Source organism: Panthera tigris, chromosome C2 (genome assembly GCF_018350195.1).
Source record: "Panthera tigris isolate Pti1 chromosome C2, P.tigris_Pti1_mat1.1, whole genome shotgun sequence".
Classification (NCBI taxonomy): domain Eukaryota; kingdom Metazoa; phylum Chordata; class Mammalia; order Carnivora; family Felidae; genus Panthera; species Panthera tigris.
This window is the reverse complement of record NC_056668.1, coordinates 70,599,629-70,622,333: the sequence shown is the minus strand read 5'-3', so window position 1 is coordinate 70,622,333 and position 22,705 is coordinate 70,599,629. Positions and strand designations below refer to the sequence as shown.

Here is a 22,705-nt window from a genome sequence, read left to right as displayed (position 1 = left end):
TTTTTTTGGCGGTCGCGGAAGATGCCTGAGGGCGGGGCGGAGAGGTATTTATCCCATAAGGCCACGCGGTGGGACCTCGCCTCTCTCTTTCCGCCATCTTGGGACCCGTGGAGGTGAGGGAGTTCTGCTGCCGAACTTTGGGGGCAAAAAGCGGGGGTGAGCTCAACGGTATGCCTCGGCAAGGCAGCGGTGCCGCTCGGAGACTCTGCCAGCCAGTGATTTCTGTGGATTCCAGCAACAGAGAGGACAGGATTGAGGAGATGCGGGGCTGATGGTGTTGGTCCCCGGGCGCCCGGAGAACGCTCCTTGCCGTAATCTGTGTTGCTTCCTGGGCCTTACGGAGTAATAGATGCATTTTGTCCATATGCGGTCCTCCGTTTGAGGCAGTGGCTCCTTTAGTATGCGTTCTTTTTCTGTGTTCCCACTCCAGACCTGGTGTTGTCTACAGTCTCCCTTTCTTCCTCAGCTTTTCTTTCCCATGCGAGGCTTTAATCTTATTTTCTGTGTGTTTCTCTGCTTTCTCGAGCTTCATTATTTTTTTTCCTACTGATCGTGGCATGAATTTTTTTAGGGCTTCCTTTTGGAGTTTCCAGGATCTATTTCTTTCACTGTACAGTCTTGGCATTTTCGTTTTAGTCCTCATTTTGGAGTTTGCTCCGTTATCAGGCATTCTCAGGCTGGTAAGTCTTGCCCGACTGTGCTGCTAGTAGAGTTCATGGCATCATTACGTTACCCCATACTCTTCACGTGATAAGCTGTGCAAAAAGGAATTTGACCGGTTTAAGAAAGGAGAGGGGACTGGGTTTTGGAAAACGTGCGTTGCAAGATTTTAAACTTTTTTTGTTTGTTTAAGGCCTGCTGGGAACAGGACTCCTGAAACGACAAATATGTCTGGAAGGTACAAGTTTTAAATTTAATTGCTTTGTATTTGTAGTGTTTTGTCTATTAGGCATGAACATAAACGTGAGCTTAAAACTAATGGGAAAAAAACTAGATGTTTGCTAATAGATTTTAAGTAGGGCTCCTTACAAGTCAGATCTTACAGGTGAAGTGAAATGTAAGACCTTTTAATCACTTATTACTCTCTATTTTGTATTAGGCTGTGGTCCAAAGCCATTTTTGCTGGCTATAAGCGGGGTCTCCGGAACCAGAGGGAGCACACAGCTCTTCTTAAAATTGAAGGTGTTTATGCTCGAGATGAAACTGAATTCTATCTAGGCAAGAGATGTGCTTATGTGTACAAAGCAAAGAAGTAAGTTTATAGTATTAATACCTTTTAAGTTTTTAGTTAAGGTTTGTCTTGTTTTCCTGTTAAAAGAAGAGTAATAAAAAAATGTTGGTAAAGTAGTTGGTACTGTTTTTTCTACTTTGGATCTTTAAGTATCTTCACTGGAGGTTATAAGAAGGATGTTATTGTCCAGGTAGTATTGGATTTAGGTATCTTCTACATTTAGAAAAATTAATTTTTAAACCAGCCTCTTATATTAGGCTCTTTTTAAGGTGTTAGAGAACAGTTTTCCGTGTACCTTAATTACTTTTGTTGATTTCTTGAATTTATGTTATGTACATGCTTATAATGTGTCTAGAGCATTGGTTTTTAAACTTGTTTCACACCAATTGAAGTCTGGGGACATGGCTTTCATTTTTGCCCTCCCTTTCTTCCTGCAACGAGATTGATCCTTTAAAATTATAATTCAGATCATCTGTACATTGCTTAGATTCCAACTTTCTGTGTCATTTAGTAAAAGCAAAGGTCATGAAGGAGGCATTCAGGACTCCCTAGTTCTACTCTTAACCTACCTAGGCTTCATTCCATTCCTTCGCTTTTCCACAAACCAGGGAACACAGCTTTCTCAGGTTTTAACACAGGCTGTTCTTACAGTTTTTGTTCAGTGTTATTTTCTCAGTAAGGCCTTTCCTGGCTGTTTAAAATTAGCAAAGAAATTTCCCCCTCTTCAGACACAAATATATTCACACTAGTCCCCTTTTGCTTTTTTTTTTTTTTTTTGTAAATATTGCAATTATTAACAGGCTGACATATTTTACATGTTATTACTTCATTATTTGAAAGGGATTTTATAAAAGCGTCTGGCATATAGTAAGTACTCAATTACTTGTTGCATGAATGATGCCCCAGACTTTTTTAGTTTCTCAGGTGACTTAGTGGTTAACTACTTTTGTGAGCCACTGGTCTAGAGGTCATCTTGAATTTGTATTACATTTGACTGGTTGCCTCATTTCTCATGTCTCTTCTCCCCTTTTAAAATTAGCAACACAGTGACTCCTGGTGGCAAACCAAATAAAACTAGAGTAATCTGGGGAAAAGTAACTCGTGCTCATGGAAACAGTGGCATGGTTCGTGCCAAATTCCGAAGCAACCTTCCTGCTAAAGCCATTGGCCACAGAATCCGTGTGGTAAGTACAATTATTAGCAATATGACACACGAGTCCAGCTAAGCTTAGGGTTGGGCTCTGACCTCTAAAGACTAATGTGATTTTAAAGTGTTACCAGTGGATTGTGCTGCAAACTCAGTAGCTACTGTGTAGATGTATTAAGAAACATCAGATTTCTTGGCATCAGAAGGAAAGTGAAAGCAGAGTGTTCAAATGGATTACATCTAGGTTTCAGATTTTTGCCAAAGCTGTAGGGGGTGGGGATAGTATTTAAATAAACAATTTTCTAGCAAAGATTTATTGGATACAAGTAGTTGTTAGAAGACTACCTTTTCCTGGCATAATTCATAATATTCCCATTTCTTTATCAGGACAGTCTTGTTAGAATAGGTGTTACTATTCTTATTTTATAGTAGAAAGTAGACGCTCATATGACAGTCTTGGTAGAATAGGTGTTACTGGGGTGCCTGGGTGGCTCAGTTAAGTGTCTGACTTTAGCTCAGGTCATGACCTCGCTGTTTGAGCCCTCCGTCGGGCTCTGTACTGACAGCTCAGAGCAGAGCCTGGGGCCTACTTTGGATTCCCTGTCTCCCTCTCTCTCTGCCCCTCTCCTGCTTTTGCTCTGTCTCTCTCTCTCTCAAAAATAAACATAAAAAATTGTATAAAATAGGTGTTAATACTTACAGAAGAAAACCAATGCTTATGTTTCTAGGTCCCAGGCCTTCAGTTCAAGTCTTGGAGTCCAGATGCTGTGGCTTGCTTGCTTTTCTTTTCTTTTCTTTTCTTTTCTTTTCTTTTCTTTTCTTTTCTTTTCTTTTCTTTTCTTTTCTTCTTTCTTCCTTCCTTCCTTCCTTCCTTCCTTCCTTCCTTCCTTCCTTTCCTTTTCCTTTTCCTTTTCCTTTTCCTTTTCCTTTTCCTTTTCCTTTTCCTTTCCCTTTCCCTTTCCCTTTCCCTTTCCCTTTCCCTTTCCCTTTCCCTTTCCCTTTCCTTTTCCCTTTCCTTTTCCCTTTCCTTTCCTTTTCCTTTTCCTTTCCTTTTCCTTTCCTTTTCCTTTCCTTTTCCTTTCCTTTCCTTTCTGTTATTAAGGAAATTCTCGTAAGTTATTTATTTTGAGACAGCACAAGCAGGGGAGAGGCAGAGAGAGGGAAAGACAGAATCCCAAGCAGACTCCCCGCTGAAGCCCCACAGGCTCAAACTCATGAACTGGGATATCATGACCTGAGCCAAGATCAAGAGTCAGATGCTTAATGACTGAGTCACCTGGGCATCCCTCCCTCCCTTTTTTTATTTTGAGAGACCTTTTTTCATTTGAGAATGTGAGTGGGGGAGAGAGAATCCCAAGCAGGCTCCATGCTATCCATGCAGAGCCCAACATGGGGGTTAAGAGTTTGACGCTTAACCAACTGAGCCATCCAGCCACCCTTGGATGCTGTGATTTTCTAAAGTAGTTCCTCTTTTCCTTAGTGTTCATTTTGAGTAGACGTGGGAATATTCTTGGGGTCAGAAAGTTACTTTTGAACCCTGCTGAACCTTGAGATTTCTCTTCAGGAAGTTTTTTAATCTTACTAGAAGCAGCAAAATTGCGGGCACCCGGGTGATTCAGCTGGTCTGTTAAGTGTCTGACTTTGGCTTTGGTCATGATCTCGTGGTTCATGAGTTCAAGCCCCACATTGATCCCTGCATTGGATCAGATTTAACAGTACAGAGCCTCCTTGGGATTTTCATTCCCTCTCTTTCTCTCTCTGTCCCTCCCCCACTTGCACTTTCTCAAAATAAATAAACTTAAAAAAAGAAGCAAAATTGAATGGCTTTTCAGTGCTCCCAGTACAAAGTGTTCATCTAGATCACTATAAAAACTTAGTTCTTAAAAAAAAAAAAAACTTAGTTCTGTTCCCACTAGAATATAAGTCATTGGATCTGTTTTAGAGATGGGTAATGGGACAATGGGAGATTATCCATATTGTTGTACTCATAACTTTTATGAATTTATATATTACATGCATCTAATGACACCTTGTTTTCTTTTTTTTTCCTAGATGCTGTACCCCTCAAGGATTTAAACTAACTGAAAAGTAAATAAATAAAGGTGTAGATTGTTCTCTTGTATTTTTGTTAAATAGCTTAAAATTTTCTTTTTCCTAAATTCGGTTGCTATTTAAATGGTGGCAGTTATCCAGCATTTTCAGAGTACAAGGAAGCTAGGGAGTTCTATGTGATGGCAATTACAGAGATTTAGACAATAGGGTTTTAATGAGGATAGGATATGAGTATCTTCATACAAGGCCTTACATGGTCAGGGAGGGGGGCAGAGTAAGCTTTGATCAGAGGCATTGGGAAGGAGTATCTTGAAGGTGTAAAGTGCTGGAGCATAGGGTATTCCAGGAAGGACAGACACAAATATTAGCCAGTACAGATAAATACCGTGACACTTTTCCAGGCTTCCACGTTAAAATGGGCCTATAACTCTTGCCCATAACAGTTTATTTCAACTTTGGTACTGCATTTATTACATACAACTAACTGCCTTCCTCATTAGATTGAGAGTCCATGAAAGAAACTTAAAATTATTTTTGACGGCCTTCTAAATTACCTTATGATGTATGTAGTTGTTCAAGATAGATTGGTTGGGAAACTTGTGACTTAATGGTAGTTGGGAGAACCTGAAGATTATATTGATGGTATTTGGCAGCACGGCAGGGATGAGATATCCTTTGGATCTGTGACTAGATAAAACATTCCAGTGTATAACGCTTGACTGGTAAGGTGTAAGTTAACGATATCAAAATAGCAACACATGCCTTAGGAAGGTTTTTGGGGGGTGGTGGTTATTGCCTCGGTGGTGTAGCTTTCCTTGGTTCCATGTTTCAATGTAGTAAAGTGGAGGATTGAGATATTTGAGCATAAGACAAAAGGAAACTAAACTGGGGCTGCAGGATATTTTAAATCTCTGAATTGTTGAAATAAAAGTTTGAACCAAAGCATCAGTTTGCAGTATGGTGGCTGTAGAAATTTGTTGGAGTAGCAGCTAGCTAGTCCTTTTATTAACCATTGTCTTGACATTCCACTGAAAATATCAACAAGAAACTTGGAGTTGGTCAAACTCAGTCCCTTTTACAGTTTTTAATTGTATTTGGGTTCCCTAAGAAACCTGCCAAAAAACAATTAGTGTGCCAAAAAATGGGTGGTGGTGGGGTCAGAAAAAACCATTGAAGGAGATGATGCAGGAAAGGATTGGGCACTTGTAGCATATGGCAGTTCTAAGAAAGGTGTGCTTATTAGTCCAGTGGTGGCCATCCTCAAGCCAAAGTTGCTGTTGAGAAGGAAGATCCCAGATTTCACAGAAATGGCCTTGTGTTTGTACTGCCAGTATCATTTGGCCTTATATGGGAAGTATGGCTTCAAGGCAAGAGGTGGATGGGTCAGATGCAGTCTGGGTCCAATGTTAATCATGTTTTCCTCACAGTCTAAGCAGTGCATTTCATGGTCACAATTTGGTTATTAGAATCCTAAGGAAATTGACATTGGAAACTCAGGTCAATGGCAGGAAGTACCTATCTCAGGCCTCCAGTGAGATTTAGTTGTTGAAAAACAGCAACATAATCTAAAACTACTGACTTTGTTGTGTCATGTACTTGTTACTCTTGGGATGGTTGGGTAGAGGAAGAAATGCTTGGGGAGGTATTTTGGGAAAAATTGGCATGATTTTTTGTGAAGGCAGGAGGCATTTGAGGAAACCTTCAACTGGGTTATGTAGTGGAACTGAAAACTATGGGCAATAATTGGAAAAGTGTGTAGAAACCTAAGAAATGCCAGATTATGCAAGGTCTTGTGTACTGTACTAAGGATTTAGGAGAATTTAAAGATGAGTTGAGTCTTAATGGGTAAGGTGTACTAGCTTTGGTTGCTGGGTGGGTAATAGTGCATTTGTAAAGTTGGGGAACCAGATTGGTTTTGTGAAGGGAAATGATGAGTTTGAGGAAGCTATAGGATACTCTGCTATGAAATATGTCCAGGAAGGCAGATGGATACTTGGGTCTGGATTAGGCATCCAGAAGAGAGGAAACCTCCTGATGGCTATCACCTAAGTTAAGTGAATATGGTATTCTGGTGGGATAGGTGATAGAGTAATGGAAGTGGATAAACAAGTGGTGGGCAATTGAGCAAAGAAGAAAGAAGGCTGAGAGTCCTTAGGATGACCTGAATAAATGTAATGACAAAACAGTCTTGCATGCAAATTCATCCTCTTTAATAATACAGCACTTGTAAATGAGGGTGCTTTATGTTTTTCTGTTCCCATATTGAGGTTTGGTAGGTGCAGAGTTCTCAAGTCAAAAGTTCCCATTGGAGAAATTACATGTTTCAGAGAAACGAGCTTGAATGGCTAGCATTTTGTTGACTGGATCATTGAAACAGCCTCCCCTCAACGTAACACTACTGTTAAAACTAGGAACTTGGAAGTTTTTTGTGATCTTGTAGTGGAAAGAGCACATGTCCTGAACGTAATAAATTTGGTTTGGAATCCCAGTTCCACTAGTTTTGGCATGATAGATGTTCGGTAAAGAGCCATTACTGGTAGAATGCCCCACCCATGAATGAGTAAATGATCTTTACCAATGAATTGTACATCCTTATGGCTTTTCTTTCCTACCCCTACAGTTCCTAGCATAGTAATTTACAATATTCAGTTCCTGTTAAATGACGGTCCCAGTTCAGTGCTGCCAGTTACTAGTTTTAATTGTTTAATGGGCCACAGGAAAATCTCCCAATTTTCAATTTTTTTATAGTTACTTATAGCCTAGTTTAAAGGTAGTTTCCTTAATGGCATGGATTCACATGGTCTCTTGGTTAAATGCAGTTGCAATTTTTGTTTTGTTTTTAAGTAGGCTCCACACCCAATGTGGGGCTTGAACCTATGACCCTGAGATCAGGTAGATTCATGCTCTACCCATTGAGCCAGCCAGGTGCCCCTAATTCTTGGTTTTCATAGAAGTTAAGGGATGAGGTTGAATAGTAAAGAACTCATTGATTTTACAAGAAATGACTTAAGAAATGGGCGTAAAATCGGTGCCTGAGGATAAAATAAAAATGAAAATTATATTCCATCCATTTTTTTATATAGAGGGTAACCATTAAAGATTCTGTTACCTGGCACCTAGTGGATGCCTGCCTTCTCGGTGAATAACAAAGAGAAAGGGCCTCATACCAACACTCCCTTACTATCAGCACCCACTAGTCTTCCACAGCCCATCTCACGTGGGGCTCTAAACGGCACTTAATTGGCCGGCTTCGCGCGTTGAGACTCGACGGGCGTGATGCAGTTCCTCATCCGCGGTGAACTGGCTGGGTGATGCTAGCCAATCAAAAAGCGCCTTTCCGCCGACTATACCATTTGCCCCAGGGTGCGGGACTGGCGCTGGGGCCGAGACGTCACGTACTCCATGGTAACGACGCTCGGCCCAAAGATGGCGGCCGAGTGGGATGGAGGAGCAGGTTCTCCTGGTTCAGGCCCATGCCCTAGCCAGTGGCGCCGGAGCAGTTCTTTACGGGTCCGAAGCGTTCTGCTCTTGTTGGGCGGCCTCTGGGCAAGCGCCACATCTATTCCTGTCTCCTTGGACAGTTCCCCTCCCTGCCGGCACCACGTCCCCTCTGAGACTGAGGTAGGGCGACGGAGGGGCGGGAGCGGGCGCTGTGAGGGGAAAGTAACACGGGAGGCGAAGATGTAGCGGGTAGTTGTTGGAACAAGATGTATTGGAGGAGAAAGCGAAATAAATTGTGCCAGAGACTGAACTGTTAGAGGGCTGGACCTACTATTGTTGCCAGGTGGACCTTGGGCCCTGAGGCCTTGACTTAGCCCCTCCAAAAGATGTCGCTGGAGGCTCTTGGTCGGCCAGGAGAAAAAAGTCTAGGACTGACACAACATAGTAGATGAGCAGTACAAACAGGAAAGTTTATTAAAGTGAAACTACACTCTCGAGATGGGAGAGTGGGTGCGCTCAAGGAATAGCTGAGCCCGCTGGTTTTGTATTTCTATCTTTTATTGACAGTTTGTAACAAAGGGATGAAATATTCATTATTTGAAGTGAAGGTTTCTTGTAATCAGGGAGGTCTCCTTCAGGAATGTGGGTTCTGCCCTTTTTCTTGCCTTATTTGCCTAAGGAACTCTGGCGGGGATTTCCGAGACGCAATTCCTTCAAAACCGCAATGCTAATGATATAACAACTGTATAATGAGCTTAGGTCACTCAAACTGTCAAAATGGCGGTCTTTTTGGTTTTGTTTTAGAGTACTGCCAGGACAGGCCTCTTACTTCCTCATAGTTGGGCATAACTTCGTCTTTGCTGGCCTCCAGGCATCCTGTTAGAGCCTAATTGCCTACTCTAACACTATTAACTCCCTTCCTGCACCAAGTGGCTGAGTTGGGCGCCAGGAACGTGATCGCTTTCCTGTGTGGAGAGTTGTATATAGGTAGTTCTAGAGCAATGGTTTTCAGCTTGAGCATGCATCAGAATCACCTGAAGGATTTGTTAAAACACAGATTGCTGCCCCACCCCCACTTTCTGACTCATTAGGTCTGGGATGGTACCCAGAATTTGCAGTTCAAGTTCCCAGATGGTTGATGATGATACTTGTCCAAAGACCACACTTTGGGAACTACTGGTCTAAAGGTTTGGGAAGAAGTTGATAGAGTTAAAGGCATTTGGGGACATTTGGGGAGTTCTCTGAAGACAAAATTCGGGTTTATTTTCAAATTCCTTCACCACATTGCTTTCTTTATCCTGTTCTCCTACCCTGGAAGGGCCTGCCTCCTTCACACTCCATTTTTCTCCCTCTCTACATTCTTTTAGTCCTAGTTTAACTTCCGTAACTTGAAGGCAGTCAGCTGAAACCACTCAGCGGAATTCACTTTCCATTTCATAGTACATCGTATCTGTACTCTCTTCTGGCGCTTAACCAAGTACTGCATTGTGGGGAAGGTTTATTTCTCAGGCATTTCTTTGTAATCTTGTCTCTGTAGTTAAATTGTAAGGTTCCTTTGGAAAAGGTTTGTGTCCTTGATTTCTCCGTAGTACTGAGACCACAGTAATCAGCATTCTTTGAGGAAAGGAGACACAGTACTTGGGTCCGAGTGGCATGTTGTGATTGATTTTATAATTTGTCTTAATACTTTATCAAGAAAGATTGACCTAGAAATTTTCAGTTCAGCCCAGAAATCTAAGACTATTCATTTTTGTGGTAATTACCAAAAAGTTTTGTGCATATTGTTCATAACCATATGCGCCAAAATATTAAGTTTGGGGCTTGTAGCTGTAGTCCAGCTTTTATCATGACACTGCATTTTGGCTGAATTTTGCTTATTTTTTAGTATTCTTAGCAACTTTATAAATACAGTATTGTTGACTATAATCACTATATTAGATCTCCAGGAGTTATATATTTAACTGGTTGCCAGTTTGTACCCTTAAAAAAATATCCCCAATTCCCCCACTTCTGATGAATTCTTGAAAAAAAAAAAAAAATCCTACAATGTCCTGTGCTTCTTTCTTTGAATTTAGATTACAATAAGAGAAAGCCATTCAAAGAACTGCAGAATCTCTCCACTAGAGGGAACCTAGATAGTTTCTTCTAGTGGTTGTTGCTAATGTACAAAACTACAGTTTATATTTGAACATTTCCGTGGATAGGGAGGTTATCTGCAGAGGGAGTCCCTTGCCTTTTGGAGATCACCAGTATTAAAGTTCTTTTTATAGAGCTGAAAACTCTTCCTGAAACTTCCACCCACTATTCCTACTTATGCCTCTTCACTAAACAAACTCAATAGTGATAGTGCTTCAGATATTAAAAATAAGCTGTTAAGTTCTTTTTGAGACTTCTCATCCTTAATACATTTTCCTAGTTCTTAGAGAGTATTTAATAGCAAGTCCTCCTGCCCATTGTCTTAGCTTTAACTTAGACATAAAGTATATTCATTGTACTCATTCTAGTGACTATGCCTCTGTTAAATGCTGTGGGAAATTATGTAACATTTTTTGATGGTGGTGGGAAGTACAAAACATTTTGGGGAAAGAAAGGGGGGGGTGGGCACCTGGCTGGCTCAGTCAGTAGAGCGTGTGAGTGTTGCTCTCTGGGTTGTGAGTTCAAGCCCCATGTTGGGTGTAGAAACTATTAAAAAAATTTTTTTTGGGGGGGGCGCCTGGGTGGTGCAGTCGGTTAAGCGTCCGACTTCAGCCAGGTCACGATCTCGCGGTCTGTGAGTTCGAGCCCCGCGTCGGGCTCTGGGCTGACGGCTCGGAGCCTGGAGCCTGTTTCCGATTCTGTGTCTCCCTCTCTCTCTGCCCCTCCCCCGTTCATGCTCTGTCTCTCTCTGTCCCAAAAATAAATAAAAACGTTGAAAAAAAATTTTTTTTGACACATTTAACTTTTCTTTTTCTTTTTCTTTTTTTTAAAAAAAAATTTTTTTTTAACGTTTATTTATTTTTGGGACAGAGAGAGACAGAGCATGAACGGGGGAGGGTCAGAGAGAGGGAGACACAGAATCTGAAACAGGCTCCAGGCTCTGAGCTGTCAGCACAGAGCCCGACGTGGGGCTTGAACTCACGGACCGCGAGATCATGACCTGAGCTGAAGTCGGCCGCTTAACCGACTGAGCCACCCAGGCGCCCCTTTTTAATTTTTGTTTTAATGTTTACTTTTGAGAGAGAGAGAGAGAGACAGAGCATGAGCAGGGGAGGGGCAGAGAGAGAAGGAGACACAGAATCCAAAGCAGGCTCCAGGCTCTGAGCTGTCAGCACATAGCCTGACTCTGGGTTCAAACCCATAGACGATGAGATCATGACCTGAGCTAAAGTCAGATGCTTAACCTACTGAGCCACCCAGGCACCCCACATTTAACTTGTTTTCAACTAAAACCTCCAAGTTTTTAAATTATTATTATTATGTAAATTAAAACAAAAAAATGGAATAGTGTAATGAACTCCCATTGACCCATCACCCAGCTTTAACACTTACCATCATTCTCTCATTCTTATTTCCTATACTTCCACCCATTCCTCATCCTCTCGCTTGTTATTGTTACTTTTAAAAGTTGTTGGAGTGCCTGGGTGGCTCAGTCAGTTGAGCTTCTGATTTTGGCTCAAGTCATGATCTTGGGGTTCATGGGTTCGAGCCCCATGTTGGGCTCTTTGCTGACAGGTCAGAGACTGCAGCCTGCTTCAGATTCTGTGTCTCCCTTTCCTTTTGCGCTTCCTCTACTCTCTCTCTCTCTCTCTCTCTCTCTCAAAACTAAATAAAAATTTTTTTAAGTTTGTTATTGTTTTATTTTTTATTTTAGAGCGGGAGTGTGAGTGGGGAAGAGGGGCAGAGGGAGAGGGAGACAGAGAATCCTAAGCAACTTCCACACTCAGCGCAGAGACCCACATAGGGCTCGTTCCCACGACCCCGGGATCATGACATGTTGGACACTCAACTAACTGAGCCACCCAGCTGCCCCTGTTTTTTTGTTTGTTCATTTTTAAGTAATCTCTATGCCCAATGTGGGGCTCAAACTCACAACCCCAAATCAAGAGTCCCATGCTCTACCTACTGTGCCAGCCAGGTGCCCCAAAAAGAGTTCTGATAAAATTTACATATATTGGAAATGCAATAAATGCAATCATGTACATCCACATAAAACTTACAACCCCACAATATAGAACATTTCCATGTCTCCAGAAAGTTCCCTCCCATCTGGTGCCAGTCAGTCTCTCCCATCCATCCCAGGCAACTATTTTTTTTTCATTATTTTTTCACATTAGATTAGTTTTGCCCCTTCTGGAACTTAATATACTCAAATGGAGTTATATACAATGTATTTCCGATAGCAAATTGTATATAATAGCATTTGCATTTTTGTGATTGATCCTGCTTGGTCATGATATATTATCCTTTTTATATACCTCTGAATTCAGTTTGCTAATAGATTGTTAAAGATTTTTGCATCTATGTTTATGAGTAATGTTGGTTTATGATTTCTTTTTTTTAGTGAAGTTTTTTTTTTTGTTTTTGATATCAGAACTATACTGGCCTCACATAATGAGTTGGGAAATGTTCCATCTTCTTGTATTTTCTAAAAGACTTTGTATAGAGGCACTCGCTGGCTGAGTCAGTGGAGCATGCAACTCTTGGTCTCAGGACTGTGAGTTTGAGCCCCACATTGGACATGGAGCCTATTTAAAATAGTAATAATAATAATAACAATAATAATAATAAATAAAAGAGTTTATATAAAATTGAAATAATTTCTTGCTTAAATGTTCAGTATAATTCATTATGGAGATCACCTGGGTGGGCCTGCCATTTTCTTTGTAGAGAGTCTTTACGATGTTTTTATTGAGATATAATTCATATACCATAAAATTCACCCACTTAAATGACCAATTCAATGATTTTTAATACATTTACAGAATTGTGCAGCTATCAGCAAAATCCAGTTTTAGAATTTTTCAATCACCTTAAAAGCCATTATCCCCATTTGTAGTTAATCCTTGGGGTGTCTGGCTGCCTCAGTTGGTAGAGCATGCAACTCCTGATCGTCAATTTGAGTCCCATGTTGGATGCAGAGGTAACTAAAAAAATTAAACCTTAAAAAAAAAAAAAAGAGCCCTTACTTAAAAAAAAAAAAAAAATTTTTGTAGATGTGCTTCAGCAGGTTGAGAACATTATCTTCTATGCTTAGTTTTTATCATGGATGTTAAATTTTATTAAATGTCTTTTTTGTATCAATTAATATAATCATGTAGCTTTTCTTCTTTACTGTATTGATATTGTGAATTACATTGATTTTTTTTGATGATAAAAAAAATTGCACTCCTGAGATTAAAACCCCAGTTGGTTATGATGTATTTCCCTTTTTACATTTTGCTGGATTTGCCTTGTTAATACTTGTTGATGATTTTGCATATATATTCACGAAGGATATTGTTCTGTAGTTTTTGTGGTTTTTTTTCTGCAATAACTTTGTTGGGTTTGCTATTAGGGTAATGCTGGTCTCATAGAATGAGTTGGGAAATATTCCTCCCCCTTCTATTTTAAGGAAGAGTTTGCATATAATCAGTATTTTTTCTTCCTTAAATGTATAGAATTCATTAATGAAGCCATCTCAGCCTGGAATTTTCTCTTTCTTTCTTTCTTTCTTTCTTTCTTTCTTTCTTTCTTTCTTTCTTTCTTTCTTTCAGGTTTATTTATTTATTTTGAGAGAGAGAGAGTGGGGGAGGGCAGAGAGGAAGAGAGAGAATCCCAAGCAGGTTCTTCTGGACTGTCAGCGCAGAGCCCGACATGGGGTTCGGTCTCATGAACCATGAGATCATGACCTGAGCCAAAATCAAGTCAGACACCTAACTGAGCCGCCCAGGCACCCCTGGAATTTTCTTTATTGGAGAGTTGGAAATTATGAACTTATTTTCTGTAATAGATGATGGTTTATTCAGGTTATTTCTCCTTGATTGTGTTTTGATTAAGTTACATCTTTCAAGGAATTTCATTCCATTGAAATTGTCAAATTTATGGATGTAAGGTTTTTAAAAATATTTTCTTTTGATATTTTAAATGTCTGTAAAAAATTTGGGTATGAATTCCAGTGTGTGGGGGTTTTTCCACGCACTACGAAGCAAGACTGGCCCCCCAAACCACCATTTCAGACACCAATCATAAGTCCAGGTTGTCACCTGAGCTTCTGACCAAATGACTATAGTTTGGAGCTTCCAACAACCCTCTCCTTGGGGTTGATTAATTTGCTAGAGCAGCTCACAAAACTCAGAGAAAAAATTTACTACTAGATTACTAGTTTATTATAAAAAGTGTAACTCAAGAACAACTAGATGGAAGAGATGCTTAGGGTAAGGTATGGAGAAAGGGCGAGTAGTTTCTACACTATCAGAGCATTCCACTCTCCAGGAATCTCTACATGGTGTAAAAATTAATAAAAGTAAACCTCATTTAGAGGGAGCCATCATGTCCTACCACTCATTGTCAATTGCAGACCCAACAGGAAGTGGTGGACCTTGCATATGGATATTTCTTCACTATCGCAGCGAGAGGAAAAATGTTTTCTTCTTTCCCTGGCAATAGCCCAGCCAAAGAGAGACTGTCACAACTCAACCAATGTATACTTCAAAATCCCAGTTTATTCCAGTGGACATTTTGCTTATAACAGCCCCCCAGTTTCCTTTTTTTCTCTATAAAAGAGTATTCCTCTCCTTTGTTCTTCAGACTTGCCTATGGTTTTGTTGTAGCTTGCTTGTCCCTGATTGCAATTCTCTGCTATTCCCAAATAAACCAGTTTTTGCTGGTAAAATAACCAGCAGTTTTATTTTTAAGGTTAACAATGTTCACCAACAGGAAACTCTACAAACCCCATCCTTTTGGGTATTATAGAGGCTTGATTACAGAGACATTGGTAGATTAAATGGTCAGCCATTGTGGGGGGTGGGGCTGGGTGTCTCAATTGGTAAGCACTCTACTCTTGATTTCAGCTCAGGTAAGATAGAGCCTCACGTTGGGCTTTGTACTGACAATGGGGAGGCTGCTTGTGATTCTTTCTCTCCCCCTCTCCCTACCCCTCTCCCACTCACACTCTTGTGCTCGCTTGCTCTCTCTCAACAAATAAATATTTTTAAAAATTAATAAATCATTAACCATTAGTGATTCAACTCAATCTGTAGCTCGAGGAGGAGATGGAGACCTCTAATCCCATGGTTGGCCCTACTGGCAACTGGTCCCTATCCTTAGGTGCTTTCCCAAAGCAATTTCATTAACATAACAAGACAGCTTTATCACTCTCATCATTTAGGAAATTCCAAGTTTAGGAGTTCTGTGCCAGAAGTGGGACAAAAACCAAATACATCTTATTGTAAGTCACAGTAACACAGTCTGTAAAGTCTGTAGCAATGTCTCCTGTTTCATTCTTGATATAGGTAATTGGTGTTCTCTTTCTTTTGATCGGTTTAGAGGTTTATCACTTGTAATAGTCTTCTCAGAAGACTTCTCAAAGACAGCTCTTGGTTTTATTGATTTCTCTTTTTCTGTTTTCCATTTAATTGATTTCTGCTCTTTATTCTGCTCTCTTTGAGAGTAATTTGTTCTTTTTCTAGTTTTTTAGGAAGCTTAGACCATTAATTTGAGGGTTTTTTCCCCTAATGTAAGTATTTAAAGGTACAAATTTTCCTCTAAACACTGCTTTAGCTGTATCCCACAAATATTAATTTGCTATAATTTTCTTTTCGTTCATCTTTTTTTTTTTTTTCAACGTTTTTTTGTTTTTTGTTTTTTTTTTTTTTATTTTATTTTTGGGACAGAGAGAGACAGAGCATGAACGGGGGAGGGGCAGAGAGAGAGGAAGACACAGAACCGGAAACAGGCTCCAGGCTCCGAGCCATCAGCCCAGAGCCTGACGCGGGGCTCGAACTCACGGACCGTGAGATCGTGACCTGGCTGAAGTCGGACGCTTAACCGACTGCGCCACCCAGGCGCCCCTCTTTTCGTTCATCTAAAAATATTTTCTAGGGGCACTTGGCTGGCCTAGCCCATAGAACATGCGACTCTTGATCTTGTGGTTGTTGAGTTCAAGCCCCCCTGATCAGTGTAGAGATTACTTAAAGGTAAAGTCTTTATAAAAATATTTCCTAACTCTTTTGTGACTTCCTCTTCAACTCAAGGATTTAGTTTGTTGTTTTATCTTCAAACATTAGGGGGTTTCCCAGTTTTCTTTCTGTAATTGCATTCTAGTTTAATTTTGTTATGGGTAGAGAACATACTTTGTATGATTCGGGTTTTTAAATATATTTTTAAGAGGTGTTTGTTTATTTTTGGGAGCTCAAGTGAGAGCAGGGGAGGGGCAGAGAGAGGGAGACAGAGGATCCGAAGCAGGCTCCAGCAGAGAGCCCCATGTGGGTCTCGAACTCATAAACTGTGAGATCATGACCTGAGCCAAGTCGGATGCTTAACCAACTGAGCCACCCAGATGCCTCAGGTTTTTTATATTTCTTAAGGTTTGTTTTATAGCCCAAAATGTGATCTGTTTAGGTGAATGTTGCATATACACTTGAGAAGAATGCACATTCCACTATTGTGGGGACAAGTGTTCCATAAATGTCAGTTCAGTCAAGTTAGTTTTTGTGCTATGCAGATCTCCTATATCCTTACTGATTTTATCTTCTGGTCTGTATTGATTACTGAGATAAGAGTGTTTAAGTCTCCAGCTATAATTGTGGATTTGTCGGTCTTTCATCTTTCAGTTTTTGCTTCATGTAGTATGAAGCTGTGATGTTAGGTGTTTACACTTTTCATTTTATTTTATTTTTTAAAGTTTATGCTGAGAGAGACAGGGAGAGTACAAGTGGGGCAGGGGCAGAGAGAGAGAGGGAGAGAGAGAGAATCCCAAGAAGGCTCTGCACTGCCAACACAGAGCCCAGTGTGGGCCTCAAACCCATGAAGACATGAGATCATGACCAGAGCCAAAACCAAGAGTCAGACGCTTAACCAACTGAGCCATCCAATGCTCCAGGTGTTTACACATTTTAGATTGTTATATTTTCTTGTTGAATTGACCCATTTAGCACTAAGTATTATCCTTTTCTTCATCCCTGCTAATATTCCTTGTTTTGAAATATACTTTGTCTGATACTAATATAGCCACTCTGGCTTTGTTTTTATTAATGTTTACATAATATGCCTTTTTCCCATTCTTATACTTTCAACTCTTTTATGTTTTTATAGTTAATATGGGTTTCTTACAAATAGCAAATAGTTGGATCTTGCTCTGTTACTTAGTCTGACAATCTCTGCTTTTTAACAGGAATGTTCAGTCTACTTACATTTAATGTGATTATTGACATGGTTGGATTTGGGTCTGCAGTTTAGCTGTTTGTTTTCTTTTTGTTTCACTTTTTTGTTTCCTCTGTTTTGCCATTAGTTTTCTATTTTGATCTGTTGACTTTTTAGCTATATCTCTTTGTTTTTCTTTTTCTTTTTTAATGTTTATTTATTTTGAGAGAGAGAGACAGAGTGCATGTGAGTGGGAGAGGAGAGAGAAAGAGAGTGCATGCAAGAGTGAGAGAATCCCAAGCAGGCTCCATGCTATCAGTGCAGAGCTGAGACAGGGCTCAATCCCATGAACCCATGAGATCATAACCTGAGACAAATTCAGGAGTCAGATGCTCAACCAACTGAGCCACCCAGGTGCTCCACTTTGCTTTACTTTTTAAATTGAGGTGTAATTAACCTACAATAAAATGTGATATATTTTTGAGTATTTGTGCTAAATGATTACAATAGGTATCTTGTATTTATGATAATATTCATGTTAAATATAGGAACTTTTTAACACTATAGTTTCCTTTACACCCTGGTCATTTTGCTATTTTTTTTTTTTTTTAAGATTTTTATTTTTAAGTAATCCCTATACCCACCATGGGGCTTGAACTCACAACCCTGTGATCAAGAATCACATCCTCCTTGGGGTGCCTGGGTGGCTCAGTCGGTTGAGCATCCAACTTCAGCTCAGGTCATGATCTCACAGTTTGTGAGTTTGGGCCCCTCGTCAGGCTCTGTGCTGACAGCTCAGAGCCTGGAGCCTGCTTTGGATTCTGGGTCTCCCTCTCTCTCTGCCCCTCCCCAACTCATGTGCGCGTTTGTTTGCACTCTCTCTTTCTCTGTCAAAAATAAACATTAAAAAAAAATTTTTTTAAAGAACCACATGCTCCCTGAAATCATTATTACACTGTATGTTAACTAACTTGGATTTAAATTAAAAAATAAATTAAAACAAAAAAAGAATCGCATGCTCTACTGAGTCAGCCAAGTGGCCCCTTTTAATTTAAATATAGATAGTTGACACAATGTTATATTAGTTTCAGGTGTGATTCAACAAGCTTATACCTTATACTGAGCTCACCACAAGCATAGCTACCATCTGTCCCCATACAGCGTTACTAGAATACCACTGACTATATTTCCTATGTTGTACCTTTTATTCCTGTGACTTATAGATTCTATAACTGGAAACCTGTATCTTCTACTCTCCTTCACCCATTTTACCAATCCCTTCACCCACTTTCCCCGTGGCAACCGTCAGTTTGTTTTCTGTATTTCTATGTCTGATTCTGCTCATGGTTTATTCATTTGTTTTCTGTGTTAGATTCCACTATTTTGCTATTGTTGTAATATATATTACCTCTGCATATATTATAAATATCACAATTACAATTTTATAATTTTAGCTTTGAGTTAATGTCTTGAAAGAAATGAAAAGAAATGTGTGTACAATTGTGTTGAGAGTCTCTAAGACCACCTCAAGGTTTAGTGATTTGCCAGAGGACTCACAGGACTCAGTATATAGTTGTACTCACAGCTAAGTTTTATTACGGTGAAAGGATACAAAGCATAATCAGCAAAAAGGCTCATGAAGCAAAGACTGGAGGAAACCAGGCACAAGCTTATAAGAGTTCTGTCCTAGAGGAGTCATATAGGACATGCTTAATTCCTTTAGCTGTAACTTGTAACAAGCACAAAATGTGAAGCTCATCTGACCCTGGGTGTCCAGGGTTTTTATATGAGATTGGTTATGTAGGCACAATTTTAGTCACTAAAATTCCAGATTCTGAGGAATAAACCAGCTGTTCAGCATAAACTATATTATTTCTATTAATACTTCAGGCATAATGAGCCTACCTTATCACTTAGGGAAATTTTATATCATTGTAGGTAACTGATTACCATTAAGGTTCCCAGACAAGCAAAAGAGAATGTTTGTGCCCCCTCCAAAATTTATGTTGAAATCCTAACTCCCAAAGTGATGATTCAGAGGTGGGATCTTTGGTAGGTGATTAGGTCATGGGAGCAGAGCCATAAGGAATGGAATTAATACTCTTATGAAAGAGACCCCAGAGAGCTCCTTTGCCACTTGTGCCAAAGGACACAGAAAGAATATGGCCTTATGAAACAAGAAGGGGGCCCTCACCAGATACCCAATCTTTATACACTTTGATCTTGGACTTACTAGTCTCCAAAACTGAGAAATGTATTTCTGATGTTTATAATACCACCCAGTTTATGGTATTCTATTATAGCAGCCTGAACTAATACAAGATCCAGGGTGCCATCTAGTGTCATTTCCATGACCATGAAGAACTTCCTTTAGATGCAGGAAATGAATGTAGTGCTGATGGTAAATTCTCTTAATTTTTATTAATCTGAAATATATTTATATCCTCTTCATTTTAGAAGGGTAGTCTCTTTAGATATTGACTTTCTTTAGCATTTAACTCTTTATTCCATTGTCTCTGGTCTCCTTTTTTTTTTTTTTTAAATTAAATACTACTTTTTAGAGCAGATTTAGTTTTGCAGAACTGATAAGAAGGTACAGAGATTTCCCAAATACCCTGTTCCCCCTCACATGCATTGTCTCCCCCATTATCAACATCCCTAACCAGAGTGGTACTTTTGTTATAATTGATGAACCTGTATTGGCACATTATAATCACTCAGAATTCATAGTTCACATTATGATTCACTCTTGATGGGTTACATTCCATGGGTTTGGATAAATGTATAATGAAATGTACTCATTGTTATAGTATCATACAGGGTATTTATACTGCACTAAAAATCCTCTGTGCTTTATCTATTCATATCTTTTCCCACCCTTACCTCCTGGCAAATGCTGATCTTTTTACTGTGTCCATAGTTTTCCCTTTTCCAGAATGTCATATAGTTGGAATCATACAGTATGTCACTTTTTCAGATTGGCTTCTTTCACTTAGTATTATGTACTCAAGGTTTTTCTATGTCTTTTCATAGCTTAATATTTCATCTTTTTAGCTCTAAATAATATTCCATCATTTGGATGTACCACAGTTTATCTGTTAGCATACTGGGGGACATTTTGGCTACTTCTAAGTTGTAGCAGTTATGAATAAAGCTGCTATAAAAATCTGTGTACAGGGGCACCTGAGTGGCTCAGCTGAACGTCTGACTTCGGCTCATATCATGATCTTGTGGTTTGTGAGCTCAAGCCCCACATCAGGCTTGCTGCTGTCAGCCTGTCAGCACAGAGCCTGCTTCAGATCCTCTGTTCCCCTCTCTCTGCCCCTTTCCCACTTGTGCTCTCCCAAAAATAAATATTTTAAAAAATCTGTGTACGGGTTTTCTGTGTACAGACATTTTGTACATAGTTTTTAACTCATTTGAGTAAATACCAAAGAGCTCAGTTGTTCAGTTGTAATGGTAAGAGTGTGTTTCATTTTATAAGAAACTGCCAAACTGTCTTCCAAATTGGCTGTACCATTTTGCATTCCCACCAACAATGAATGAGAGAGTTCCTGTTGCTCCACATCCTTGTCAGCATTTGAGGTTGTTCTGTGGTCATTCTAGTAGATGTGTAGTAGTATTTCATTATTGTTTTAATTTGCATTCCCCTGATGACATAATATGGAGCATCTTTTCATATGAATGTTTGCCATCTGCATATCTTTTCTGAAGTGTCCAGATCTTTTGTGTATTTTTCTTAAGTAATCTCTATGCCCAATGTGGGGCTCAAACTCATGACCCTGAGGGCAAGAGTCACGTGCTCTGCTCTACTGACTGAGCCGGCCAGACACCCCTCTTTTGCCCATTTTTTAATCGAGCTGTTCGTGTTCTTAATGTTGAGTTCTTTGTATATTTTGTGTGTAATAGTCGTTTATCAAATGTGTCTTTTGCAAATATTTTCTGTGGCTTGTCTTCTTCTCTTTATGTTATCTTTCATAGAGCGTAAGTTTTTAGTTTTAATAAAGTTGAATACATCAATTATTTCTTTCTTGGATCATTCCTTTAGTGATGTATCTAAAAAGCCATTGCCAAACTATGTTTCGTCTATGTTTTCTCTTATGGTATCTTCTAAGAGTTTTATAGTTTTGCATTTTATTTTTTAATAAATATTTTATTTTATTATTATTATTATTTTAATTGTTGTTAATGTTTATTTTTGAGAGGGAGAGAGAGCACAAGCAGGAGAGGGACAAAGAGAGAGGGAGACACAGAATCTGAAGCAGGCTCCAGGCTCCAGCTGACAGCACAGAGAGCCTGATGTGGGGCTCGAACCCATGAACCATGAGATCATGACCTGAGCCGAAGTTGGACGCTCAACAAACTGAGCCACCCAGGTGCCCCTTAAAGATTTTATTTTTAAGTAATTTCTGTACCCAACATGGGACTTGAACTTAAAACCCTGAGATCAAGAGTCATATGCTCCACCAAGTGAGGAAGCCAGGCACCCCTATAGTTTTGCATTTTACATTTAGGTGTCTAATTCATCTTGAATTAATTTTTGGGAAGAATATGAAGTTTTTTTTTAGTTTCAAAAAAATTTTTATTTTTGAGAAAGAGCAAGCGCATGCATGTGCAGGGGAGGAGCAGAGACAGAGGGAGAGTGAGAATCCCAAGCATACCCTGTGCTGTCAGCATGTAGCCTGATGCGGGACTAGATCTCACCAAACAGGAGATCATGACCCTAACCAAAATCAAGAGTTTGACACTTAACAACTGAGCCATCCAGGTCCCACAGATTCTTCTTCTTCTTTTTTTTTTTTTTTTTAATGTGGATGTCTAGTTGTTTAGTACCATTTGTTGAAAAGACTGACTTGCTCCATTATATTACCTTTGCTCCTTTGTCAAATATCAATTGACTCTATTTATGTGGGCCTATTTGTGGGCTCTCTTTTCTGTTCCATCGATCCATTGGTCTATTTTTTTCCTTTTAAAAAAAATTTTTTTTTAATGTTTATTTTTGAGAGAGAGAGAGAGACAGACAGACAGACAGAGTGTGAGTAGGGGAGGGGCAGAGAGAGAGGGAAACACAGAATGTGAAACAGGCTCCAGGCTCTGAGCTGTCAGCACTGAACTCACAAACTGTGAGATCATGACCTGAGCCGAAGTCAGACGCTTAACCAACTGAGTCACCCAGGCACCCTATTTTTTTTTCCTTTTAAAAAAATTTTAATTAAAAGACAGTTGATGTATAATACTAGTTTTCGGTGTACAACATAGTGACTTGACAATTACATACATTACAAAATGCTCACCAAAATAAATGTAGTTACCCTCTGTCACTATACAATGTTATTACAGTATTATTGACTATATTCCCTGTGCTGTGCTTTTCATCCCTGTGACTTGTATATTTTATGACTGGAACTTTGTATCTCTTTATCCCCTTCACCTATTTTGCCCATCTCCCTCTCCTCTGGCAACTACCAGTTCTCTGTATTTATGAGTATGGTTTTTTTTGTTTTTTTTTAAATTCC

At 39.6% G+C, this 22,705-nt stretch overlaps 2 protein-coding genes across 9 annotated transcripts in view; both read left to right on the top strand.

Annotated features, from left to right (window-relative positions):
- Positions 1-50: 50 nt before the first annotated feature.
- On the top strand, positions 51-4,500 carry RPL35A (ribosomal protein L35a). Of its 3 annotated transcripts, XM_015544812.2 has the most exons (6): positions 171-398; positions 572-680; positions 854-898; positions 1,100-1,252; positions 2,271-2,415; positions 4,431-4,500. In XM_015544812.2, exons 3-6 carry the CDS (start codon positions 888-890, stop codon positions 4,452-4,454), a joined length of 333 nt encoding a protein of 110 aa, XP_015400298.1. In that variant the 5' UTR covers positions 171-398; positions 572-680; positions 854-887; the 3' UTR covers positions 4,455-4,500. The 3 variants fall into 3 exon arrangements, with proteins under 3 accessions (XP_015400297.1, XP_042813073.1, XP_015400298.1); XM_015544811.1 differs by lacking the exons at positions 171-398; positions 572-680 and adding an exon at positions 51-113; XM_042957139.1 differs by lacking the exons at positions 171-398; positions 572-680 and adding an exon at positions 135-156.
- A 3,319-nt stretch (positions 4,501-7,819) lies between these two features.
- LMLN (leishmanolysin like peptidase) overlaps positions 7,820-22,705 on the top strand; it is a 91,888-nt gene continuing 77,002 nt past the window's right edge. For all 6 annotated transcript variants that reach the window (XR_006222122.1, XM_042998765.1, XM_042998766.1 and 3 more), the window contains exon 1: positions 7,820-8,051. Coding sequence is in view for 5 of the 6 variants with exons in the window: in XM_042998765.1 (XP_042854699.1) it covers positions 7,833-8,051 (219 nt within the window). In the remaining variant the exon portion in view is untranslated. The remainder of the gene's footprint in view (positions 8,052-22,705) is intronic.

Bases quoted from the DNA above. Each gene is read 5' to 3' on its own strand.
- RPL35A (XM_015544811.1), top strand. The intron at 1,253-2,270 runs GTAAGTTTATAG...TTTTAAAATTAG, and splicing joins TATGTGTACAAAGCAAAGAA to CAACACAGTGACTCCTGGTG. The intron at 2,416-4,430 runs GTAAGTACAATT...TTTTTTTCCTAG, and splicing joins TTGGCCACAGAATCCGTGTG to ATGCTGTACCCCTCAAGGAT.